This window comes from Squalius cephalus (assembly GCF_949319135.1).
Source record: "Squalius cephalus genome assembly, chromosome: 15".
In the NCBI taxonomy this organism is placed as follows: Eukaryota; Metazoa; Chordata; class Actinopteri; order Cypriniformes; family Leuciscidae; genus Squalius; species Squalius cephalus.
The window spans coordinates 3,471,353-3,484,678 of record NC_137136.1 but is presented as its reverse complement, the minus strand read 5'-3'; the positions used below and the strand labels follow the sequence as shown (position 1 = coordinate 3,484,678).

Genomic DNA, 13,326 nt, shown 5'->3' with positions numbered 1-13,326 from the left:
TATTGTCAGCATTTAGTTGGGCTACATAACACTTTTTATATATTTCTATTTATTTATAATAATTCAGCTATGCATATGGCCACGTTGAACATGGCACTTGGATGAGTGAGTCATGATCAATCACACTTATGGCATAGATGGTGATCGGTTGTGTGTGTGTGTGTGTGTGTGTGTGTGTGTGTGTGTGTTGCTATACTTGTGAGGGTCAAATATAATGACAACCGACTAGTGAAGACATTTTACTGCTCATAAATTTAGAAAGGCTTATAAATCGGCCAAAAAGTTTTTTTTCTTTTTTTTTCCTCAATGTTTTTGTGATGGGTAGGTTTAGGGGGGTTGGGTTAGGTGATAGAAAATATCATTAACCTGATATAAAATCAATGGAAGTCTATGCATTGTCCTCACTAATATAGTGAAACAAACACGTGAGTGTGGTTCAGGTATAGGCTACCCTATGTGCGTTATAAATTATTAGGAACAAAAAGATATCCAAAATCCTTGTCGGGATATTTTTTGGTTCCTATGACGAAAACAGCTTATAAATCATATTAATGTTTTTTGAAAATGTAAAACTGCAGAAAGTTTTCTGTGATAGGTAGAGTTAGTGTAAGGGGATCGAATATACAGTTTGTACAGTATAAAAATCATTATGTATAAGTCCGCATAAAACATGGAAACCCTACATGTGTGTGTTGTGGACTTAACATCAGTTTGCTCCAGTTTCACTATAATACTGTAAATCACGTCAGATATAATCATTCACTGTAATACTTTAAATCTCAATCAAAGTCACAATAACTGATGCATTCCTGTAATATTAGATCTCTTTTAGACAACAGATATTTAACCTATAGTCACATTTACGTTCTGTTTAGGGTACGTTTACACGACAACGATATGCTTAAAACTGAGAAGTTTTTCCTTTGAATATTTCGCGTACAGACGACCATTGTCAAAACGATCCCCATTTACACGAAACGCGAAAACGTCTAAAAACACTGTATTCTGCTACTAGGCCATTAGATGAGATGGTCCTCACAGCAGAACATGAAATCCACAGGGAGGAGTCGGATCCAGATCCAATTCCTCCCACCTTACATATACCTAAACCTACCCATCTCCACCCCCTGATCCCTAAACCCACCCCTAAACCTACCCATCCACACCCCCTGATCCCTAAACCCACCCCTAAACCTACCCATCTCCACCCCTTAATCCCTAACTCAACCCCTAAACCTACCAATCTCCACCCCTTATATCTGGATCCAACTCCGCCCCCCGGATCTCGTGTACTGCATTGAGGTGCTACTGCATTAGATGGTAATGAAATACTATAGATTGAACACGTAATACGCATGTGCGTGAAGCGTCCTCGTCTTCAGAGATTCGTGCACTTTGAAACCCATTTTCAAAATTTCGCATTTTCAGGCACCCAAAACAACGCCCCTTCGTTGTTCCTGTCACGTCTGTAGTTCTCGTTAGTTTCTATGGTTACTGATTAGTCTATCTTTTTGTAGCTGTTCCTGTTTAGTTCCCTCATTTACTTCGTTGTGTAGCTGCTAGTTACAACAGAGTGCTGTGCAATTCTGCCGATGACCAAGTCTTTTTGCTTGGAGATTTCAATAAATGCGATGTATCTACGTTGTTGCCAAATCTTGAGCATTATGTAACCTGTCCGACAAGACTGGTTAAGTCTCTGAATAAATGTTTTGGTAACATGGAAGGTGCATTTGTGCCGAGGTTAAATCCACCTCTGGGACGCTCGGATCACAATGTTATTCATCTGTTACCAAAATATAAGGCAGCTATTAAAGAGGATTAAGCAGGTTCAAACGTGGTCCATGGGCTTAACAGAAGAGCTAAGAGGCTGTTGTGAGTGTACTGAATGGGACTAGATTTGAAACATGATTTAAATATGAAGAAAATTGCTTTCTTGCAGAATGATCAGCAGAAAGTAAAAGAATTAAATAAAGCAGTAAAACGTAAGATAAAAGATATGCACAGAATGAATATAAAGAGAATGTTGAAGGGAAATTCAAAACAGGGAATGTAATCTATCTATCTATCTATCTATCTATCTATCTATCTATCTATCCATCACATACAATATATACAATATATAATACATATTATATAGCCTAATAAATACACAATCACATTAATTATTATACTTGGGTTATATTTATGTTATATAATTATATCACATATCAAAAGGCATTTCATGGTAGTAATATTCACAACACATGACCTTGTTTTATATAACCAACTGACATAAACGCCTAAAGGCTACAGATCACAAGCACTAAATGAAGTGCTAATAATTGTAACTGAAACGTTGTTTAGACAAGCATTTGTACTTTGGGTGTGTGGTGATGAGGATCAGTTTTTTAAAGGGGCATTTCACCCATTTGAACATTGTTTTTTATTTAAAGTGGGTCATATATGTAGTCGAAATGTAAAAGAAATTTTGAATTTGGTGCCTTTGTGACCGAGAAAAGACAAAAAATAACTTCAGGACGCATTTGTATGAAAGACAACAACTCCCACAATGCACCACATTGCACAGCTCCGCAAGCCACTCCCACTAATCCAGAAAGCGCATATCTGCCTATAAGAGAAATCACTCTTCCGTCTACAAGTCTAGCTACCACCAGAGCTTGAAATTCATTTCACATTCACACAAAATGTCTAGTTAGTTGGCGAACTCATTAGTGCATTACTCCTCGTTTGTATTTCTTTCGAAAAGGTGAATTATTGCATGGTACCTGGATGTTCAGTCAGAACATATGCGGTGCGAAACTAGGATAGTTCTCAACACAAACGTCCGTGTCCTCGTCTGATTCAGAGATTTCGTCCAGGAGAAATTGTCATCGTTGAAATTCTTTGCCGCAGACGGACTCTATCTCTGTGTTCGTAGTTGCATCTTACAGTCTATGAGTTGCATAGTGAGATCACCGGCGCCACCAGTCCGCCCTAACTCGAGCCAGTCCGGGCTCCTCGTCCGCGGCACGCAGGTCTTCTGCCTCGGCTGCTCTTCGCTATAATGCGGCTTGTAAAGGTAGCCACAAACACCTGATTCAAGCATCAGACTTCCGAAATCCTCTTCTTCTATATCATATTGAGCGCTCTCCTCCGCTATTGTCATAACTTTACATCTGTCTCCACAGCGCCTGTTAGCTTAGCTTCAAACAAGATGGAGGATATTGCTTTCAGTTTCAGAGAGTAAAGTCCCACCCACTGATCTGTAATAGGTCTGTAACGTGAGCGGGTCCCGCCCCCTGGGAAAGATGAGGAACGAGTGCTTGTAGTCTCAACAGAAATCCCCCCCTCTTACACTTCCTCCTACAATGACGCAAAATGACGATTTTTGCGTCATTGTAGGAGGAAGTGTAAGAGGTAAATAACGGATTTCTCCCGTCTCAGGGGAAAATAAGAGAGTGTTGCACGACCATTCAATAGTATGACTGGGTTTCTAACAATGCAAAGCTTAATGCAAATGGGTGAAGTGTCCCTTTAATTATGTTTTTATTGTTTTGTAAAAGTATCACAGTGACACCTATACTTCCAATGGTCAACAGCTAATACAATATTGGGTTGTACACACAACGATTAAGAATGACTAATACCTTATCATTTATATTTATTGAGTTCAGGTTAGTTTCTTCAACCATTTTAATTTTTTTACTGATAAACAAATGAAGAATGAATCACGCAATTTAAGTATTATGCTGATCCAGGTGGATATACATATAGGTTTAATAAGTACAGGGAATGTTACTTGATTGGGCTTAAAGGCTGATCGCTTTAGGGTGAGGCATCATTTATTAGAACGACACCGACAACCAGAGATTCACTCTCCTCAGACACGCTGGGAAACTTCATCATTTCTGACGACTACTCTAGGTAATGCTTTTAGAGGTACTTTTATGTATGAAATTTCAATGGTAACCCACACAGTAATAACATTTATATATATATATATATATATATATATATATAATACAGAAAATAGTACTTCTCTTACCTTATTCTGATTTTATGATACACTCAAAATATTCCACAACATTGATTAACGTTGATTAACCCGTTGATTAACCCGTGGTAAAATACTCACCATCACATATCTAGTATATTTTTATATAGATACAATAGGCCTACCTGTCAGCCTTCTTGGGTGGATGAAGTAGGAGACGAACACGAAGATTATGAATTCCAAGGTTTTAATTCTCAATATTAAACAAATACAAACAAAAGGGAGCGTGTGCTCAGAACAATGAAAACCTAACACTCAACATTGACCGACAAGTGAAGACTGAAACACTCAGGGCTTAAATACAGGGGAGAACAGATCAGGGAAACAAGACACAGCTGACAAGACTAACGAGGAAACAGGTGTGACAAATTAACTAAATGACAGTTACCATGGAAATCAAGAAATGGCGGGAAATAGAACAAAGACAGACATGTGATCAGTGACAAAAACACTCAAACAGAACAGAACTGTGACACTACCTGATTTTGAACATAAGAGGGCAGTATAGCACTATGAATGACATGGTTCATTTATTTTTCGGACTAAAAAAACATTCTGGCTGTTTTTAAACTTAAACAATTATTAAATTGAAAAAAAAAAAAAAAAAGAATAAAATGGGTATAGTTCTGATATTTGTATAATTTTATATAGAAATAAATGATGCATAATAACATTTTTAGAAGATATGAGGCTTTTAGTTTTTCCTTTTTTGACATTATTTAATCCCTCACCATACCAAAAGTGTTTGAGATATTTATTATCCATTCACAATTTAGCATCTTTAATGTATTTTCATCGTGTTGAAAAAGTTTGGTGTGAATAAAATAAACCATTTAAGAGGGGTGGGTAAAAATTCAGAGGCTGATTTTGCAATCCACATTCAAACCATATTCAAACCATTCAACCACATTCAAACCACATTGAACTTGTTGATACTTACAAGTATTTGGGTATCTGGCTTGATAAAGGTTTTACCTTTAAAAAACACATTGAAGCTCTCGCTATGAAACTTAAATTCACTCTGGCATTCTTATATAGATTAAAATCTTGCTTTTTCAGGTCTATAAGAAAAAGACTGGTTGCAGGACTATTCCTGTCTCAGATAGATTATGGGGATATCATCTATCAATTTGCTTGTCCATCTACTCTGCCAATACTAGATCCTCTTTATCATGCGGCTCTCAGGTTCATTACAAATGCTGGCTATTAGACACATCATTGCATCTTATACAATATGGTAAATTGGCCGTCACTTAAATTGCGCAGGATGCGACATTGGTACATTTTTATTTATAAAGCAATTTTAGGTATCTTGCCGTCTTATATTTGTTTAAAATTTGTTCGTACCCAAAGTACATATCAATTAAGATCTAGTGATGTACTACTTTTTAATGTACCAAGAATGAGGACAGAAGCAGGAAAGAGGGGTCTGTCATTCTATGGTCCTTCGTCCTGGAATGAACTCCAAGACTTAAGATTGGTGCGCTAATTTCATTAGCTGCTTTTAAAAAAAGAATATCGGATATGCGGACGGACATGTGTAATTGTTTTAATTAATGGTGGATGGATATTGACTTCTTGCCACTATTTTCGTTTGTTTATATATTTTAAACTCACTGCATCTTCACATGCATATATTTTGTAGATTTTGTGTAAATCTGTATTGTATTTTATATTGTAATTTATTGTCTTGTAACCTATGATTGAACGTGCTATACAGGACTCCCTTGTAAAAGAGACTGTGGGCTCTATCTTGCACCCAGCGCAATTGACTTTGTACAGCGACGCATGTATCATTCCTATTTTGCACCCGCGCAAAGCGCGCTTTTCTCCACAGAAGCACGTCGGTTAACTAAGAAATACACTTGCGCTCCACAGGGCGGTTCAGCGCAAAGAGGAGGCGTGTTCTGGCGCAAACATTCCCTTATGCTATTTTGCTGTTCCATAAAACAATTGCGCCACTGACCAGAAAAAAACTAGTCTAAAGTCAGTAGCGCGTTGCGCGTAGTTCATTATGCTATTTTAAGGGCGCATGCTTGACCATAATGTATAGCGTGCACAACGCGCATACACTTTGCTTATGTAATCTACACAGATGCAACATTTATTTTTGCAAATCATATTATTACAAACGATAGATAGATAGATAGATAGATAGATAGATAGATAGATAGAGAATTTCATTATAAAAGCAATAAAGCATACATCTAGCTTACACATATACCCACATTATTATATACCTGTTTAACCGAAGCTAATTTGGGTGTGTTTCTCCATCCCCAATGTCACTTCTCTCTCTTTTACGGCCGTGACGAGAGCGTTGCTCTCCTCGGCTGTGAACCGCTTCTGGCGCGCGCCTGGCAAATCCACCGTTATAATAGCAATACGCCAAGGAAAAAAAGCGTCTGCTCTTAAAGGGAATGTGAGATGATGTTCTGATTGGTTTATTTCACGTTACGCCCAAACCACACCTATGAATAATCAAGCTACTTCAGACCAACCCATTTTAGATTTGCGCCGGGCGCAAGAGTCATTCATCCCGCTGGGAAAATAGCAACAGCGCCAAGACCCGCCCACAAAGTTACTTGCGCTTTGCGCTTTGACACTTGCGTTTCAGATCGTTAAAATAGGGCCCTGTGTCTCAATGGGACTTTTCCTGTTTAAATAAAGGTTATATATATAAACCAAAATATCTGACTTCCTGTTGCATGGAGATAATGACTGTAAATTAGAAAGTTGCCCGGCTCGATGAGACCAATATACGTCTTGATTTTTTAAACTGTAGGTAAAACTAACCCCCTCCCCCCACTTTTGTCAAAAGCATTTTGAAAGTGATACACTTCCTGCTGCCAGTTGGTGGCGCTATAACTTTGACTCATAATAGTTACATCCGTCTGATCGGCCTCTTACCAAAAACACACTGCTGAAGTTTCATCAAGATCAGTTAATGTATGCAGAAATTATACAACTTCCTGTTTCTCTTTTCTCGCCATAAATTCGTTTCCTTGCCAAGGCCAAACCGTTCGAGATATCAAAAATCCATCCACAATTTAGCATCCTCAATGTCTTGACTTCATGCACAACGAGTTTGGTAGGGATCGGCTGAATTCTCTAGGAGGAGGACATCAAATTCCACAGCAAGCGTTTTCCAAACAACCCATAATAGCCAACTTCCTGTTGAGCTGGCGTAAAACTTGACCGAAGGAAAGTTGTTCGGCCCGATGAGATCTATATGTGTACCGAGTTTCATATTAATTCATGCAAGCGTGTTTGATCTGCCCTTTGTCGCCGGTTCTGTTCATAATTTTAATGGACAGAATTTCTAGGCGCAGCCAGGGGCCGGAGGGGGTCAGGTTTGGGGACCACACGATTTCATCTCTGCTCTTTGCGGATGATGTTGTCGTGCTGGCCCCATCAAACCAGGACCTTCAGCGTGCACTGGGACGGTTTGAAGCCGAGTGTGAAGCGGCTGGGATGAGAATCAGCACCTCCAAATCCGAGGCCATGGTCCTCAGTCGGAAAAGGGTGGCTTGCCCACTTCAGGTTGGTGGAGAGTTCCTGCCTCAAGTGGAGGAGTTCAAGTATCTTGGGGTCTTGTTCACGAGTGAGGGACGGATGGAACGGGAGATTGACAGGCGGATCGGTGCAGCTTCTGCAGTAATGCGGTACCTGTACCGGTCTGTCGTGGTGAAGAAGGAGCTGAGCCGCAAGGCGAAGCTCTTGATTTACCGGTCAATCTACGTTCCTACTCTCACCTATGGTCATGAGCTTTGGGTCATGACCGAAAGGACAAGATCCCGGATACAGGCGGCCGAAATGAGCTTTCTCCGCAGGGTGGCTGGGCGATCCCTTAGAGATAGGGTGAGAAGCTCGGTCACTCGGGAGGAGCTCAGAGTAGAGCCGCTGCTCCTCCACATCGAGAAGGGCCAGCTGAGGTGGCTCGGGCATCTTTTCCGGATGCCTCCTGGACGCCTTCCCGGGAAGGTGTTCCGGGCATGTCCCACCGGGAGGAGACCCCGGGGAAGACCTAGGACACGCTGGAGGGACTATGTCTCCCGGCTGGCCTGGGAACGCCTCGGAGTCCCCCCGGAAGAGCTGGAGGAAGTGTCTAGGGAGAGGGAAGTCTGGGCATCCCTGCTTAGACTGCTGCCCCCGCGACCCGGCCCCGGATAAGCGGAAGAAGATGGATGGATGGTGTTTGATCTATGGACCAAGTTTTCAGACCCCATTCAAGGGGGCGCTGTTGAGCCCCCCTGCCACGCCCATTTCTGAAACTTTGCACGTCTACTGGCTAATAAATGTGATGTGTTTGTCAAGTTTCATCGAATTTCAAGCATGCTAAGAGTCTCGAAAGCATCAAAAAAGAATATTAAAGTTTGATGTGTTGCCATGGCAACACTATCTAAGACATCAATAATCCTTTCACAGGTCTACATCTACTGTGTGTCTACATTATACACATAAAGTTTGAAGCAAATCTGATTTCAAAGCATTTTGAAAGTGACAAACTTCCTGCTGCCAGTTGGTGGCGCTATAACTTTGACTCATAATAGTCACATCCATGTGATCGGCCTCTTACAAAGAACACACTGCAGAAGTTTCATCAAGATCAGTTAATGTATGCTGAAGTTATATTATAACACACTTCCTGTGTCCCATTATTCACCATAAATTAGTTTCCTCACCACGGCCAAACCGTTCGAGATATCAAAAATCCGTTTGCAAGAATTCATCCTCAATGTCTTGACTTCATTTACACCGAGTTTGGTGGCGATCGGATGAATTCCCTAGGAGGAGTATTTCACATTCCATTGTATGCGTTTTCCAAACAACGTATAATAACGAACTTCCTGTTGGGCTGGTGTAAAACTTAGAGCACGAAAGTTGTTCGGCCTGATGAGATCTATATGTGTACTGAGTTTCATATTATTACATGCAAGCGTGTTTGATTTATGGACCAAGTTTTCGGTCACCATTCCAGGGGGCGCTGTCGAGCCCCCCTGCCACGCCCGGGTACCAGCTTCAGTCCGGCCCTGATGGCCGCAGGTTCTGAAGAATTTTTGAGTATGTTAAGGGCCCCAAAAGTGGCAAAAAGGTGGGAAAAAAAATGTAAAAAAATAAAAAATATAGCTGCGAGCAGCGATTACGGGCCCAAGCCGGTGGCACCACAACCCCGATGGCGGATGGCGGTGCCGCCGGCTTTGGCCCTCCATCGCTGCTCGCAGCAATATTTATATATATAAATATATATATATATATATATATATATATATATATATATATATATATATATATATAAATATATATATATATATATATATACATACATATATATGTATGTGTGTGTGTGTATTTATATACATATATATATACATATGTATATATATATATATATATATATATATATATATATGTATGTATATATATATATATATATATATATATATATATATATATTAGAGGTGGGCATAGATACATTTTTTTAATCTAGATTAATCTAGATTAATTTTGAAATTAATCTAGATTAATCTAGATTAAAATGGCTCATTTGAATTCTGCCGAAGGCATTCAGAATATGTGTGCTACCCAAATAATGACTATAAAAGTAAGTCTTTGAGAAAGGGTTTCTCAAGCCAGGTGGCGCATTAGACCAGGGGCTCATCTCCTGTTTCCAAAATGCATCACAAACTGCTTGAGAAAGCTGTTCTACTCATAGACTGTAAAAGGTTGCTACTGTACTGTTACCGTCCGTAGGCAACATTAGGTAGGCCTATGTTATTATCAACTACTATAGGCTATCAATTAGGGATAGGCGATATGGCCTAAAATCTATATTGTGATATACATTGCAGCCTCTTGCGACAACGATATACAGTATATTATAATAAAACCATTTCAGAACAGGTTACACAGACCCTGCTAAACAACTGCTAAATGTATTTTTTTTAAAGGGTATATGTAGTTTTGAGAACATATATTGTGCAAAACTGTAAGTATACAACATAATTTTGCAGATAAATAAAATGCAAGTACACTAGCTGCAGAGACTTAAGTAGGTCTAATGTTTATTATAGCTTTGAGCTTATGAAACCCCAAATTTAAAGTTATAATATTGTCTAACTGATGTCTTTTCAGTTAAAAAGAAACACAACAACGATTCTTAAAATCGGGCGTAGACAGAGATTATGTGTTAACGTTACACCACTAAGATATATTGGAATGAGAATAATACGCGCGCGCTGGTATTCAGTGATATCATGTTTCGTTTTGAATTTGAGGTGGTAGAACGGATTAGTCGTGTTAACTTACCGAACCGTTACCCCACACACTCTGTCTATAGTTTGCTGCTGTTTGTCGGACGGCTTAAATCCGAACCAAGTCCAAATAATGGATGTTGCAGCTTTCACTTTCAGCCGTGTTTACTTAAAGGGGGGGTACAATGGTGTTTCATGTATTCAGAGTTGTTTACAGTGTTAAAGAGATAGATTCTCATGCTAAACATGGGCAAAGTTTTAAAAAAATATTTTGGACGAATAACGGAGAATTTCTATGCTGAAAATCTTACTTCCGGGTTGGTACAAGTTTCGGCTGTTTTTTTTTAGATCGTGGATCTAATGACGTAGATCAGAGTGCAACTCCTTATATGAGCATTTCTCTCGGAAAAGCTCGCCCGCGAGCATGTCGACTAGAGGAGAGCGAGACCGCGCACATCAACGCGCTTCAACAGGAAATCATCGGCAGCGCTGCATAGGATTTGTTCAAGAATGTCTCCAAAAAAGTGTGTATTTGGATGTGAGGGAAAGCTTACCATGTTCAGTTTTCCAAAGAACCCAGTGTTACAGGAACAGTGGATGCAGTTTGTTTTTCCGGGGCAGCAACGGAGTGTAGGAAGTGCGGTTGTGTGTTCTGGTCGTTTCAGTGACGAATGTTTTATTAACAAGGCTCAGGTCGACGCTGGATTTGCAAATCGTTTGCTATTAAAACGTGGAGCGGTCCCAGTGATAAAAGACCCCATTCATGTAAGTACAACTGGATCAGATTTCTGTCGTTTGCTGGAAATCAAGCACTACCGCTTGACTCTATAGCTCCGCCTCCAGGACCTCGGCTTTTTCCGGAGAGAATCGGAAAGCTGTATTTTTCTTTTCTAAATATAATAAAACTAAACACTTTTTTGAGATATTAAGGATGCACTACTACTCTATAGGTACTCAAGATTAACATGAGATTAGGTGAAACTGTGCATGTTATGTACCCTTTAAGATGACGACGAATATGCGTTGCAGCCGGGTTTACCTCACGGCCGCGGGTAGATTGCGTCATCATAGCTTGTGTAGTATAGAGCCATCTCCCAACCCAACTTGGGGAATAGATTAACGGCGATATTTTTTTTATCGCGCGATAAGAGTCTCGCAACTAAAATCATACCCTAAATGATACCCTTATCGCGCTGCGTTAACGCGAGACTCTTATCGCGCGATAAAAAAAATATCGCCGTTAATCTATTCCCCAAGTTGGGTTGGGAGATGGCTCTATACTACACAAGCTATGATGACGCAATCTACCCGCGGCCGCGAGGTAAACCCGGCTGCAACGCATATTCGTCGTCATCTTATTCCAACTATCCAAAATGTAATTACGACTAGTCAGAAAGACATTGTTGATATCTACAATGTTAATTCCGGATTGTCAAACTTAGCTTTTAAATGTTAAAAGGGCTTGCCATACTGGCACATGCTAATGAAGATCGGATGTGCCAATACGCATAGTGACGTGACATTGGCTTCTGTGCATCATGTTAATGTTAATACTGCTACTGCTACTGCTGATTTCGACGCCAGGAAAATACATAAAGCAAATTTGCCTGTGAACGCTTTATATAAAGACAATATAGGTATAGGTCTAAATCCGGGTGATCACTTATATCAATATTATAGATATTGCCATATCGTCCAGCCCTAAAACTTTTATAGATTGTAGTGTTTATTTAAAAACTTAAAAATAAAATTATGCAAAATATAAGATGGTCAATATTTAATTGATGATTTTACAGTACAATATATAACAATACAATATATAGGGTATGATTTTACCCCAAAAGTCAACATATTGACACAAAATTGACAACTGCAAATCCACGTTTCGCTGCCTGGAGTCGCTATTTCTGTGAATTGCAGTGATTCATTTGCTTCTCTTTGCTGTAGCTTTCCACAGTCAAATATATCTCCGATTTCTGTCAAATCTATTTGTAAAGTCAATCTCAAAGCTCTTTCCCATTTTAGATGTGTTGTGTGTGTGTTTCGCGGCATTCACGCTGAAAACCAATGCTACTACTTAGTATTTGTGTAACTGCAAGTCATTCTGGCCGACAGTGACGTCACACACATATCCTCTCACTCCCTCCTCTCATGGTTGAGTAACCCGAGATGTTTTACAGAAGGGCTGGATTTGGTTTAGAGGATGGGCTCTTCAGGGCAAGACAATGTTTATAAGAATGAAACATGTGACTCAGCAGATCATTCTTTCACGTCTGACACATGGGGAAACATCATCGTTCCTGCTAAAAAAAAAAAAAAAAAAACTCTAGGTAGTGCTTGAATAGAACAATTTTTTTACATTACACTTCTGTATAATGATGAAAATGATGCAAAAACTGCTGTTCTAGCGCTGTACTGTCATGACAGATAATGCATGGATTTATTTTTGCTTTCACTTTATATTTTGCTTTTTACTTTCTAGCTTGTGAAAATGGAGCCTTTGACTGCAGCAAACACACAGTTCTCCCTCAACCTGTTCAAGAAGATCAGCGGAGGAAACGCATCAGGAAATGTGTTCTTCTCTCCTGTCAGCATCTCCTCGGCTCTGGCCATGGTGTCGCTCGGTGCAAGAGGAAACACAGCAGATCAGATGATTAAGGTGATCTCACACAATATACTTTTAAAGAGGGTGACGAGAGTAGACTGAGAAGGAGGGACCAGGAAGTGACGCAAGCCTTGATTCCAGATTTTAAAGAGGTCATGTTTCCTGGGGTGCACTTATGATGTTAATAGGATTTTTACATTAAAAAATGGTCAGAATTTATAAATAAAAGGCTTTTTTTCTACCCTTCTTTTTCTTCTTCTTCCTTGTTAATGGCTGCTCACTCAATAGGAGTATTATTACCACATACTATATATTTTACATGGGTATCAGTAATCTGAATTTTTTGTTTGTTTAATGCCCCGCCCACCCTCTGCTGGCGCTGTATGTTCAGCTCCTCCAGCTTCCACTCTTTCCCCTCATCTTCCAGGATGGGC

General features: G+C 39.7%; 1 protein-coding gene across 1 annotated transcript in view; it reads left to right on the top strand.

Annotated features, from left to right (window-relative positions):
* The first annotated feature begins 12,544 nt into the window (after positions 1-12,544).
* Positions 12,545-13,326, top strand: part of LOC307172354 (leukocyte elastase inhibitor-like) — a 99,225-nt gene continuing 98,443 nt past the window's right edge. The window contains exons 1-2 of the mRNA XM_079894667.1: positions 12,545-12,617; positions 12,770-12,946. Coding sequence (XP_079750793.1) covers positions 12,779-12,946 — 168 coding nt within the window. The 5' untranslated portion in view covers positions 12,545-12,617; positions 12,770-12,778. The remainder of the gene's footprint in view (positions 12,618-12,769; positions 12,947-13,326) is intronic.